The sequence below is a fragment of the Pelodiscus sinensis genome, chromosome 31 (assembly GCF_052426305.1).
Source record: "Pelodiscus sinensis isolate ZL-2025 chromosome 31, ASM5242630v1, whole genome shotgun sequence".
Classification (NCBI taxonomy): Eukaryota; Metazoa; Chordata; order Testudines; family Trionychidae; genus Pelodiscus; species Pelodiscus sinensis.
In genome coordinates this window covers 3,824,935-3,837,506 of record NC_143082.1, presented here as the reverse complement: position 1 = coordinate 3,837,506, position 12,572 = coordinate 3,824,935, and the positions used below count along the sequence as shown (strand labels likewise).

At 54.7% G+C, this 12,572-nt stretch overlaps 1 protein-coding gene across 1 annotated transcript; it reads right to left on the bottom strand.

The window, feature by feature from the left end:
• Nucleotides 1-3,595: 3,595 nt before the first annotated feature.
• On the bottom strand, nt 3,596-12,371 carry ELOF1 (elongation factor 1). Its single transcript, XM_075902353.2, has 4 exons — nt 12,217-12,371; nt 11,501-11,622; nt 9,712-9,782; nt 3,596-5,315 (listed from the first exon to the last, which is right to left on the bottom strand). Exons 2-4 carry the CDS (start codon nt 11,614-11,616, stop codon nt 5,251-5,253), a joined length of 252 nt encoding a protein of 83 aa, XP_075758468.1. The 5' UTR covers nt 11,617-11,622; nt 12,217-12,371; the 3' UTR covers nt 3,596-5,250.
• Between the last annotated feature and the right edge of the window lie 201 nt (nt 12,372-12,572).

The following is a 12,572-nucleotide window of genomic DNA, read 5'->3' as shown; positions in this document are numbered from 1 at the left end:
ACCTCACCAATTCTTATCAGTTAGTCGACTATTCGATAGTCCCCACCAAGGCCCAATAGCCAGCGCACCCCAGCCTTACTCTAGAGCAGCCCCCGTCACTCTGCGCTACTGCCTCTGTATCAGGCAGCAGCACAGGGTGGCAGGTGGGAGCTGGTTCACGAGGGAAGCCAGTTTAAAAACCAGCTCCTCTTGCGGACCGGCTGCCTGTCACCCCGTGCTGCTACCTCTGATAAAGAGACAGCAGTCCCAGTCTGGGAGACCGGGGGGGAGGGGGGGACGACTGAGCTCTCGGACCTGGTGCGAGCTGGAACTGAGTCAAGCTGGCTGCTCACCTGGGTCCTAATACACTTTAAATGCAGAGCTGCAGCGGGGTAGGACCCAGACCCAGCGTGAGCCAGGACTGAGCTGGGCTGCTGGCCAGCTTGCTAAAAAATGTACTAGTGGGGGGAAGAAGGAAGTGGGTGTAGTATATAGCATTAACCTATAAGCTTTTGCTTACTGGTTAATCGACTCCACTGTTCCAGCCTTAGTCGACACAGGCTAGTTGGCCACGTCTGATCAGGCTAAAGGTGACCAGAGCGTGTTTTAAGTGCTCTGAAGAGAAGTCTTCTCTAAATGCTTGTCATTTTCCAGCACCCGTCAATCCGGCTCTCTAGGTGGGCCCGGCCAGATGGACTGATTCTCCCCCTCTCCCCTGGCTGGCAGGGAAGGGACACTGACCCCACTAAGAGGGGAGACACGGAAACACGGATATGAAGCGGCGCGCCAAAGCTCACATTAGTCGTGGAGCCGGTTTTCTGAAAGCCTCGCCGGTCGGCCGCAGCCGCCTTCCCTCTCCTGACCCTGAGGATGACCTGGTTGGTTAGCACTGATCCACAACAGCATGGAGACCCGCCCACGGACACCGAGACCCCCCCCCCCCCAGTCCTCGCCCTTTGCAGGGCTCCGACTCCCATCCTCCAGCACACACTTGCGGCACTTTAGCTCCGAGGAGGCAGCCCGCTGGGCGAGTGGCCACCAGAGGGCGATGAGCGCACACAGGCAGCCCCACTCGCTTACACTGAGCCATGTTCTGATCAGACACCTGCTCCCCCTCCCAAGTCCTGCAGCCCTCAGAGCACAAGCCAGGCGCTGCCCAGTGCCACCGAGGCAATGCAGGGACGGGCCTTCCCTCGCTCTTCAGGTGACAAGTGAGGGCTTGCAATCATGGTCCCGACATGCCCTGCAACAGGCCCTGGTAAAACGCAAGCGAGAAAGCCGGTCGCTCTGCTCAGTCTTCTTGGTGGGCGCTCCCATGAAGGTCTGCAAAGGCCAGGCCAAACGGCACGCGTGCCATGGAGGAGCGGGGTGACACCGCCGCGGGCTGGGAGCGGGGAGAGACACACCCAGACTGCTTCCCGTTTCCATCTGCGACAGACACATGGGGCGTGGGAAGGAAGAGGCTGCACGCGGAATCGGTGCTCCAGGTCTGAAACCCCCCGGCAGAGAACTGCCCCTCAGCCGCCACGCTAGGCCAACAAACCCCCCGGTGGACACGGCTTCTATCGATAGCATTGGGGAGGTTGGGTTCCCACCCCACAGAGCTACTTCTGGCAGCGCAGGCTGTGTCTGCTCAGGGCCATGGGGGCCCAGGTTCTGTCCCACTGTGGGGCAGGGGAGGTGACCTACTGAGGTCCCTTCCGGTTCCACATGGCTAGGATTCGGTGCCTCAGCTACAGAGCCTGAGAAGGGAACATCAAGGAGCAAGGGAGACCACTTAAGGCAAGCGCTAGGTCAGCTCCTCCTGCCCCAGGGAACGCAGCCTCTCTGCCCTGTCACTACCTGGCTTTGCAGCTCCATGGGCTGCCGCACGTCAAGGCCACGCGACAAGTCACGAGGAGAGCGAGTGACTGGCCCGTGTGAGGCTGCAAGTGAAGCGAGTTCGCTGGTCTCTGGTGACTCTGCCCTTCAAACCAGCAGCACACTCAGCACGACTTGCAGGGGGTGCTCAGGAGGGACCCAAGCCCAGAAACAACGGGGGGCGAGGGGTGTCACTGAGCGCCATGGGCGGGCCTGGGGGACTGGAAACGGGACGACACAGCACTGGGCTAGCCGGGGCAACAGGCCAGAAGGAAGCATGAGCCAAGTTGTGCACACAGGAAGTCTGGGCCAAAGACAGCAGGGGACTGGGGATGTTAAATGTAGATCAATTAACTAATCCAATAGTCAATGGGATTTCCATCGACTATTCGATTCGTCTGTAAGGGCACCTCTGCCTTTGAGCTGTAGCGGGAGCCGCACAAAGAGCGTGGGGCCATTGGGGAACCAGGCAACGCTCCTGTACATTTCAAAAGGAAGCCCCACAGGGAGCAGGTGCCAGCAGGGACCTGCCCTGGGACAGCCAAATTCCCCCCGATTCTACCAGACACCAAGGAACCGATTCAAGCCCATGGAGTGCAGGGAAAAGGCGCAGCGAGCTCTCCCCACACCACCACTAACCAGTAACAACGACGAGGAGTCCTGTGGCACCTGGCAGACTAACAGATGGATTGGAGCATAAGCTTTCGTGGGCAAAGATCCACTTTGTCAGATGCATGTAGTGGAAAGACCCGCTACATGCATCTGATGAAGCGGGTCTCTGCCCACGAACGCTTATGCTCCAATCCATCTGCTAGTCTGCCAGGTGCCACAGGACTCCTCGTCCTTTTGCAGATCCCGACTAACACGGCGACCCCCTGACACTTGACACCAGGTTACAGAGGCTTTTACAAGCTGTTTGCCCAGCACAATCTTTCCGAGCAAACAGCGCCTGCTCAGCTGATTTTCTTGCACCACAGCCACTCCCGTTCTCCCGACGCTGCAGCCTTTTGTCCTTCGCTGGAACGTGGCCTCATGCAGATTTGGCTCATTTTGCTGAGTTAGGAAGTTGGCTTTGGCCATGCCTGGACTCCAGAAACCTCTTTGCCTCTAGGAAGCTGCTTCAGCCACAGACTGTGGCTTGCGGGGATTCAGGCTCATTTGCAACCAAACTCATGTGGGTCCAGGCTCCTGCTGCATTAGAGACCACGGAGGAAACTGAACCACGGGGTCAGCCAGGTTCCGCTACAGGGCTAAGACCAGCAGTGTAGATGTTGCAACGCAGGCTGGAACCAGGGCTTGGAGCCCCGGCCAGGTGGGACAGGCCCCAAAGCCCAGGCAGGAACGTCTACACTTTTCAATCTCAGCAGACCCAGGCTCGGACTCACAGTCGTGGGTTTGTGGGGGGCAGTTGTTGACACACTAAGCGCTCGGCCGCCTAAGAGCTAGAGGGCGCGGGCAGGGAACAGCACATCAGCAGATTCGGAGTCCTTCATCCTTGCAAGGCAGAAACGCCATGCACTCACAGCACGTTGAGGACACTGACCTGCATCTTACAAAGGGGGAAACTGAGGCACTGCACAAGGGGAGAATTTGCTTATGGATGGGAAAAGAACCCAGCATTTCCTGCTGCTTGTCTGCTCTCTCATGCAGCAACGCGGCTCGCGCAAACCCCCACCTGCCTCAGGGAAATGAGTCCCGTCTCTGGGCCCAGAATCCGTGTGACACCAATGACAACAAAAGGGCACATGCAGACCACTTCCCCCCATAACGTCATTTATTAAAGGGTCATTCTACAGCTGCAAACAATTTCTGTCTAAAAAGCCCCCTCCCAAGACAAACCCAGGACTGCCACTTCCTAGCCCCTTCTCTGCACTCACACCAAACCCAGCCTGGAATTGAAACCAGCTTAATCCCTGGCCCATGCAGCGCCCTGAGGCGGGGGCTTGTAAATCAATCAGTGGCCAGGAAGGAGCTCCAGGCTCTGCCCTTGCGCTCCAGGAAGATCCAAGGAAGCCCCGATACATTTCCTCAAGCTAAAAGCAGCAGGTAAAAGCCAACGGAGCCCAAGGTGGCTAACTTAGCTCCTCCTCCCTTCCCCTCTCACTCCCATTGATGCCGCCCCCCGCAAACAATTCCCTGCAGGCCCAAATTCACGTCAGCCCGGGGTCTGCCACTGCTGAAGTGACTGCGAAAATAAACCATCCGAGCAACGGCCCCCACGTGGCTCTGTGAGCCGCAGCAGCCGAGGTTTTGCTCAGTGTAGTGTCGGGATGTTTAGAAGGAAAAAGACGCCTGTCACCATGATTCCAACACGTGCAGCCGTAGCAAAAGCCCCTCCGCCTTCCACACTGCAGACGCCTGTCGCCCCCTTCCCCCAGTTCTCTGACACCGCAGCCCAATTCACTTCCCGCCCTCCAGGACTGAAGTTTTGCTGTACTTTGATTAAGGGATAAATGAGCAAATCTGGGCAGACAGCTGCAGCGGGACCCACCTGAGAAAATCAGCCTTCTGTGCCAGGGCAACTGTCCTGTTTGCTGCCAAACTGCTCATTCAAACCAGTTTAAGCTGCGCTAGGACACGTACACCCCCGTACAGCAGCACCCCCACTTAGGTAAGTCACAATGAAATGTGGCAGCTGGGGACTTTTCCATGAGTCCTCCCTCTGGCGAAAGTGGCCAAACACCAACATCCAGACCTGGGACTGGAAGGAGGAGGTTCTACAGAATCTCACTGTTAATGGTGCTTGTGTCCACAGCTCTCAAAGCAGTTTATAAAGGTCAGAGTGTTTGGTCACTCTGATTTAGAGCGAGAAATTGAGGTGCCTAAGAGGGGAAGCCCCTTGCCCAGGATCACACTGGAAGCTGGTGGAAGACACAGGAAAAGAACCCAAGACTCCATACAACCAGCTGTCCTGCTCTAGTCACCAGGCAAGACTGCCTCTGAATCAACATTTCAACTGCTATTAAAAGCCGGATGGAAGCCGAGACGTAGCCTATTCCAACAGGGATCCAGCCAGCAAAAGGGCACTTCTTGGCCAGGCTAGGATTAGTGGCTGGTTTCGGGTTTTTAATAAACGGTTGCAATTTAATCATGGTGACAAGCCGTTTCTTACCTTGTAAACTTTCAAACCGCCGGGCTGAGCAAAACAAAATATTTCTCCCCCCACCCCCTTAAACTAGAGCAGCATTTCCAAATTGTCCCTTAGCAGCGTTACACGTGCGTGGGCCCCAGGGCAATTGCCGAAAAGGAACAACAGTTATAAAAAGATCCTTGGATGGAAAAGCTACTAAAACGCCAGCCACCTTCTCCAAAGCCCCGATTGTCTCATGTGATGGAACTAGCACATTTTTTCCACGTACAAATACTGTAACATCCAGAATTAGTACAAACGAGCTTCCTGCCCATTTGCTGCTATTGATTGGCCGCCTCACAAGCGTCTATCCAGTCGCTGTACACGTCCACTGGTTCTGAAAGATCTGAGAGGCTCAAAGGTCAAGGAAGATGACACAAAGGCTACCCCCACTTGTGTTACCAACGCCCCGAAGTGTGGAATTCACTTGGTCTGATCTTCCCCACAACACCTGTGTCTGCCAGCCCTTTGTGACAGCACTGGGGGGGCCAAACATATTAACAGCCACACTAGGTCAGACCAAAGGTCCATCTAGCCCAATGGTCCCCAATGTGGTGCCCGCGGGCGCCATGGCGCCCGCCGGGCCATTTCTGTGCGCCCAACGGGTGAACGGGGCTGGACCTGCTCCCTGGGCGCACAGCATATGGACAGCGTTGGCCCCAGGCATGCAGCACATGGGCGGCCCCGCCCCTGGGCACACGGCACATGGGCAGTGCTGGCCCCGGGCACATGGCGTTTGGGCGGCCCCGCCCCCGGGTGCGCGGTGCAAGGGCTGTGCTGGCCCCTGGGCGCGCGGCATATGGGTAGCGCCGGCCCTGGGCGCGCGGCACATGAGCGGCGTCAGCCCTGGGCATGCAGCACACGGGCTGTTCCGGCCCCAGCGCACGGCGTATGGGCAGCCCCACGCCATGGCGTGCGGCACAAGAGCGGCGCCAGCGCCAGCCCCGGGAGTGCAGCGCATGGGTGGCGCCAGCACCGGGTGCGCACCATATGGGTGACCCCGCCCCCAGGCACATGCATGGCCCCGCCCCCGGGTGCATGTGTGGCCCGGTCTCCGGGTGCCCGGCAGCCCCAAAAGGTTGGGACCACTGATCTAGCCCAGTATCCTGTCATCCAACAGTGGCCAATGCCAGATGCCCCACAGGGAGGAAACAGAACAGGGAATCATTAAGTGATCCCTCCCTTGTCTCCCATTCCCAGTCTGTGACAAACACAGGCAGGGACACCTTTCCTGCCCATCCTGGCTAGTTGCCATTGATGGACCTGTTATCCATGAACTTATCTAACTCTTTTTTGAAGCCTGTTAAAGTCCTGGCCTTCACAACATCCTCTGGCAAGGAGTTCCACAGGCTGAATTGTGTGTTGTGGGAAGAAATGCTGCTATTTGTTTAAAACCTGCTACCCATTCATTTCATTTGGTGACCCTTAGTTCTTGTGTGATGGGAACAAGTAAATACAGGTTGAACAATAAGATATTCTGTCTTATTCTCTATCGCAGCGGTTCCCAACAGCTATCCTGAGGACCGGTGCCAGGCTGCAAGCCACTGGCTGTCAGGTTGTGACAGCTCTGGGGTACATCACCCAGCGCCTCCCCTCCCATCACAGCTGTTGGGAGAGGGTATCCTGCCCCACCTCTCAGCAAGGGTGGGGTCACCTCCTGGACGTGGAAGAGTCTTGCTTCACGGTGGGAGGGCTGCACAGAGCCCAGCACAGCAGCCGTGACCCAGGCAGCGGCGCTCAGCTGGCAGCTGAGAGGCAATGCGGTGGGGGGGGGGGGCTGGCTCTGGGGGTGGGGCTAGTAATGGGGAGCTATAAGGGATGGGGTGGCTCTAAGAGGCAGGGGGCTGATACTGGGGGGCACTGGGGTGTCTGGGATGGAGAGCTGGCACTGGAGGGCTCTGGGGGCAGGACTAGTGGTAGGGAGGCTATGTGGGCAGGGCTGGCACAGGGGGATTCTGGGGATGGGGCTAATATTGGGGAGTGGGGGCTGGCACAAGGAGGGGCTCTGTGGGGATTAGGTTCAGTGGGGCTCTGGAAACAGGAGGTTGGCACTGGGGGCTCTGGTGGGTGGGGGGCTGGCTCTGAGGCATTTGGGATAGGGTGCTGGCACTGGAGGACTCTGAGGGAGGAAGCTGGCACAGAGGATGCAGTGCTGGGGGCTCTGAGGTCAGCGGCTGGCACTGGGGGGGAGTAGAGGAGGGGTGGGGGGGCTCTAGGGTTTAGGGCTGGCACTGGGAGGTTCAGGGGGCCGGGGTGTACCCCAACCCTGGCTCCCGGAGCCACCACAAACAGCCGGCTTCATCTGCGCCAGCTACCCACCACATGGTGACTGCCAGAGTTGAAGCCAGTTGTTCGTGGCTGCTCTGGGGCCCAGGCAACATTTTATTTGCATATTCATTATGTAGAATGAATATGCAAATAGCATGTTACTGATCCGCCAAAAGTCTGTGAATGGGTTTGCTGGTCCATGGTATAAGAAAGGCCGGGAGACCCTGCTCTGTCCCTTTCTCAATGATTCCTAACAGTCTGGTCACTTTTTTTGCCTGCTGCTGCCCACTGAGGACGTTTTCAGAGAACTCTCCGCAATGGCTCCAGGACCTCACTCTTGATTGGGAACAGCTAATTTAGTTCCCACATTACATACATAGAGTTGGGATGATGTTTTCTAATGGGCATCACTTTGCATTTCTCTACATTCAAATTCATCTGCCATTTTGTTGCCCAGTTACCTAGTTTGGGGAGATCCTGCTGAAGCTCTTCGCCACCTGCTTTGGACTTAACTCTCGTAGGCAGTTTAGTATCATCTGCAATTGTTGCCACTTCACGGTTTACCCCTTTCTCCAGATCATTTATGAATAGATTGAATAGGATTGGTCCCAGGATGGACTCCGGCAGGACATGACTAGTTACCTCTCGGTTCAATCTGAGAACTGACCATTTATTCCTATCCTTTGTTTCTTGTCTTTTAACCGGTTCTCAGTTCATGAGAGGACCTTCCCTCTGATCCTGTGGCAGCTCACTTTGCTTAAGAGCCTTTGGTGAAGGACCTTGTCAAAGGCTTTCTGGAAACCCAAGTACACTATAGGCACTGGATCCCCTTTGTCCACATGCTTGTTGATCCCCTCAAAGAATTCTAGTAGATCGGTGAGGCAGGATTTCCCCTCACAGGATCCATATTGACTCCCCTCCCCCCCCCCCCAACAAATTAAGTTCATCTCTGCGTCTGACAATTCTGTTCTTGACTATAGTGTTAACCAATCTGCCCGGTACCAAAGTTAGACTTACCAGCCTGTAAGTGCCAGGATCACCTTTACAGCTGTTTTTAAAAATTGGCATCACAGTAGCTATCTTCCAGTCATTGGGTACAGATGCGGATTTAAAAGACAGGTTACAACCAGAGTGAGCAGCTCTGCAATTTCACATTTGAGTTCCTTCGGAACTCTTGGGGAATGGCATCTGGTCCGGATAACTTAACAGTAACAAGTTATCAATTTGTTCCAAAACCTCCACTAATGACACTTCAGTCTGGGACAATACCTCAGATAGGTCACCTAAAAGGAATGGCTCAGGTTTGGGAATCTCTCTCACTCCCTCAGTCGTGAAGACGGATGCAAAAAACTCCATTTAGTTTCTCCACAATGACCTTATCACCCTTGAGTGCTCCTTTAGACCTACTTTAGCCCTCCAATGGCCCTACTGGTTGTTTAGTAGACTTACTGCTCTTCAGGCACTGAAATTTTTGAGTTTTTGGCTAGCTGTTCTTCAAACTCTTTTTGGCCTTCCTACTGACATTTTTACACTTCTTTTGACAGAGTTTATGTGCCTTCCTATTTTCCTCATTAAGATTTAACTTTCCTTTTTAAATGTCTGTTTCTCTCTAATCACCGCTCTGTCTATTCCTTGCGCTTTTATCAGTAGATCTTAAGGCACCTTTTGAAGGGAGCAGAGTATCATTATCCCCACCTCAGATGGGGAAACTGAGGTACTACAGGGTGAAGTTAGCAGACAGCCTGGTTATCAATAATCGCACCTAACTCCCTATCATAGCAACCATGTTCCTGAACCTGCTGCAGACATGGACTAAGAATGTGTTCTCCAGGCAATCATCTTCAGCTGCTTCAAGATGATAAAAGTCAATTTGTGAAAGCAAGCTGGGAAGTTAATTCTATTTTTTTAATATGCACTTCTGGATTCAGTTCCTAACAGTTACGTGCATCACACAAGCTTTTTTTCCTGGAGTCACTGATAGGATCTAGATGGGGTGTTTTCCTAAAAGACCAGCCCTAATTCAAACAAAATTGTTCTGGGGAAGTCCTGTGACCTGTGTTATCCAGGTCAGCCTAGAACATCACATTCCATGGCCTTGGAATCTATGAGCACTTCTGTATGACTGTCTAGTTATTTTAGCTGCTGCCTCTTTGCTTCCAGTTTCCATCATGGGCTGGAACAGGAAGTGCCAAAATACCACAAGAAGCTGTGCTCTGATCCCGTGGAAAGCACCTAACCCGCGGCAAAGCTCCCAGGAAACTGTTGCTGCTGACTGTAAGCAGAGCAGGGTCTAACCTTGCAGATACTTGGACATATGTCGGCAAAGTTCTGGGGCTCAGCAAAACCTGGACTCCAAGACCTCCGTGGCTGAAGTGTAACTGCAGTGAAAATATATGTTTCCCTCAATCAATTCATGGGGAAAACCAACTACTGTAAAGAGACGCTGCTTCAGTCATTGGAAGTGCAAAGGATACATGTTATGGGAGTCTGAAATTCTTCCAGACACACAGTACATGATATTACGCCAGTGTTCCGAGCCCGGTCCCTGGAATATAGAAAACAATATTCCAACAGCAAATATTTCCAAAGGAAAGCTCAAAGAGCAAACAAACAAGAGCAAGTGGTTTGAGAAATTGAACAGAAGAATGCACTTCTCAACAGTACCTACTGAAACAAGACACAACATTAACAAATTAAGCATCACAACCCAAGAGCTGCTAAGTTATTCACATTTTACTGACACAGAAAACAGTGAATGGAAGGGAAGCAACTTGCCCAACATGATCGTGAAGCAAGTTGGTTGCAAGAGCTGGAAAAAGAACCCAGGAGTCCTGACTCCTGGTCTTCTGCTTTCACCAACGGATTATGTTCCATCTCAGGATTTATGAGAGGTTAAAAGAACTGAACATTTAGGCATTGGGCAAGAAGATAAGTAAGGTGGAAATGTGCAAACCATCTGTACTGCTCTGAAAGGTGCAGGATTTGAGATGGTACAAACCTGAGTTCCAGTGTGGTTGATTATACACTCATGAACAGGAAAACAGGGGATTTTTTTTTCCTAAGCTTCACCCCAAGAAGGAAATCTTGTGGCACTTTAGTACTACTTTTATGGAAGTGATCCATGATATGAAGTCACGCTTCAGTAGTACTTGCTGATGAGGGTATAGCAAAACCCCAGATGCCCTTCCTGTGAGCTAATTACAGTTGCTCTCTTATATCATTTAAAAAGTAAGTTCCTTAGTTACAGAAATGCTTCCATATGGCTCTTCCTGTCACAAACAGACTACACTACAATTAAATCAACTGGTCTGTTTAGCCTTATATCCCTCTTTCTGTCCTATGCCAGATCAAACCAAATGGACCCCTTTTAGCCTGGCTTTCATTTCCAATTGGAAGAGACCAATTGGCCCAGCTTACTCTGTAACATTCCCCTTCCTTGCCAGGCCAGACCTGACAAATGGCTCACCAATCTACAGATTATAAGTGCTAATAGTAATAGCAACTACAGCCCCTAGCTCTAGTTCTTTTTGTGTGTAGACCTCAAGCAATATATAAATGACACTGGCATTATTATTCCCATTTTACAAACGGGGAAACCGAGGCAGAGAGACATGAAGTTTCACCGGTTAAACAGTTAACCGGTTAACAGGCGGTCCAGCTGGGCTGGAGCTAACTTCTGTCCAACATGGATGGGAGGGCTGCTCCAGCCTGGTTGGCACACCGTGCTGCAGGCAGGGGATCACTGTGAGCTAGCCGGGCTGGAGGGTCCCTCCACCTGCGAGATTCTGTTTAAGCGATTAACTGGTTAAATGGGATTTTTACATGCCTACTCAGCAGACCAGGGGCAGAACTGGAAAGAGAATCAATATATCTGGAGTCCTGGCCCAGTGCGTTAATCACTATAGAGCTAGATATGAATATCTACTCTGTTTTGTCCACCCTTCCCTTGCTACTACACTGGATCAAACCAATAGGCCAATCTAGCCCTGTTTCCTCCCCCCGTCACACCAGACCAAGACAACAGCCTAGTGTCCTACCTCCAGCAGTGGCCAGCATGACACTTCAGCGAATGCCTGGCATCCCCCCGGAAACACCTCTAACCCCACAATGCAAGGACTTCCTGTCCCAGCCCCAGATGGGAATGAGGTCATCCCCTTCACCCCGAGAAGCGACAGGCAGTGTAAGCGCACCCTTTGGAGCCCTAGCACAGCCGTCCAGCTGGCTGCGCCCCGGCACTGGAACCAGAAACGCCGCTCTGCTTACATTTTGACGTCACAGGATTTCTCGTGGTTACAGAAGGGGCAGGTGAACTGCGTCTCCAGGGTGCCCGTCATCTTCTTCTTGGGTGGGGGCTTCCGCTTTGACTTCCTGCGGCCCATCTTTGCCTGTAAGTTGCAGACAAGAGAGAAAGTGTCAGTCCGGTCGGAGCCAGGGAGAATGGCACATGCTGCCCTTTTGCAGCGCACTCAGGAATGGGGGGGGAAGGGGCTGCAACGGGATGGGGGTAGAAGTGCTCTCTGGGATTTAACCAAACCCTCCCAACACCACAGCCCCCCCGGGATGGGGAATCCCCCAGATACAGGGGCCCAGCGCCCCCCCCCCGGGATGGGGAATCCCCCAGATACAGGGGCCCAGCGCGCCCCCCCGGGATGGGGAATCCCCCAGATACAGGGGCCCAGCGCCCCCCCCCCGGGATGGGGAATCCCCCAGATACAGGGGCCCAGCGCCCCCCCCCGGGATGGGGAATCCCCCAGATACAGGGGCCCAGCGCCCCCCCCCCGGGATGGGGAATCCCCCAGATACAGGGGCCCAGCGGCCCCCCCCCCCGGGATGGGGAATCCCCCAGATACAGGGGCCCAGCACCCCCCCCCCGGATGGGGCCCCCGGGTACGGGGGACAAGAGCCGACCCAGCCCCCCCAGGGACCCGCGGGTCACTTCCGGGGCGGAGGGGGGGGAGATCGCAGTCAGGCCCCCCCACCTGTGGCCAGCCTCCTGCCCGGGCCGCGTTTCCAACGGCGACCGGCACTTCCGGCGCCGAACCGGAAGAGAAACGCGCTCGGCCCGCCCGCCCCGCGGGCGCCCATTGGCTGGCCTTCCCGCCCAGCGCGGAATGATTGACAGCACGGGCAGGCGGAAATGAGGGCACAGGAGGGCGCCTGGAGCGGAAGTGGGGCTGAGGTGATTTCCCCCCCCCCCCCCCCGTTTCCAAGATGGCCCCCGTAGCGGGGGCGACCCCAAGATTTACGGGACCCCCAGCCCGAGGGGGGGCAGGCGGGAGGGGACCCCCCAGCCCGAGGGGGGGCCAGGCGGGGGGGCCCCCAGACCCGAGGGGGG

Excerpts from the sequence above, each read along its gene's own strand:
- ELOF1 (XM_075902353.2), bottom strand. The coding sequence starts at position 11,616 with ATGGGCCGCAGGAAGTCAAAGCGGAAGCCCCCACCCAAGAAGAAGATG. Across the intron at positions 9,783-11,500 it reads AAATCCTGTGACGTCAAAAT|GGACCGGGCTCGGAACACTG; the intron begins GTAAGCAGAGCG and ends TCTATATTCCAG. Across the intron at positions 5,316-9,711 it reads ATTTCAGACTCCCATAACAT|ATCTTTCAGAACCAGTGGAC; the intron begins GTATCCTTTGCA and ends TGAGCCTCTCAG.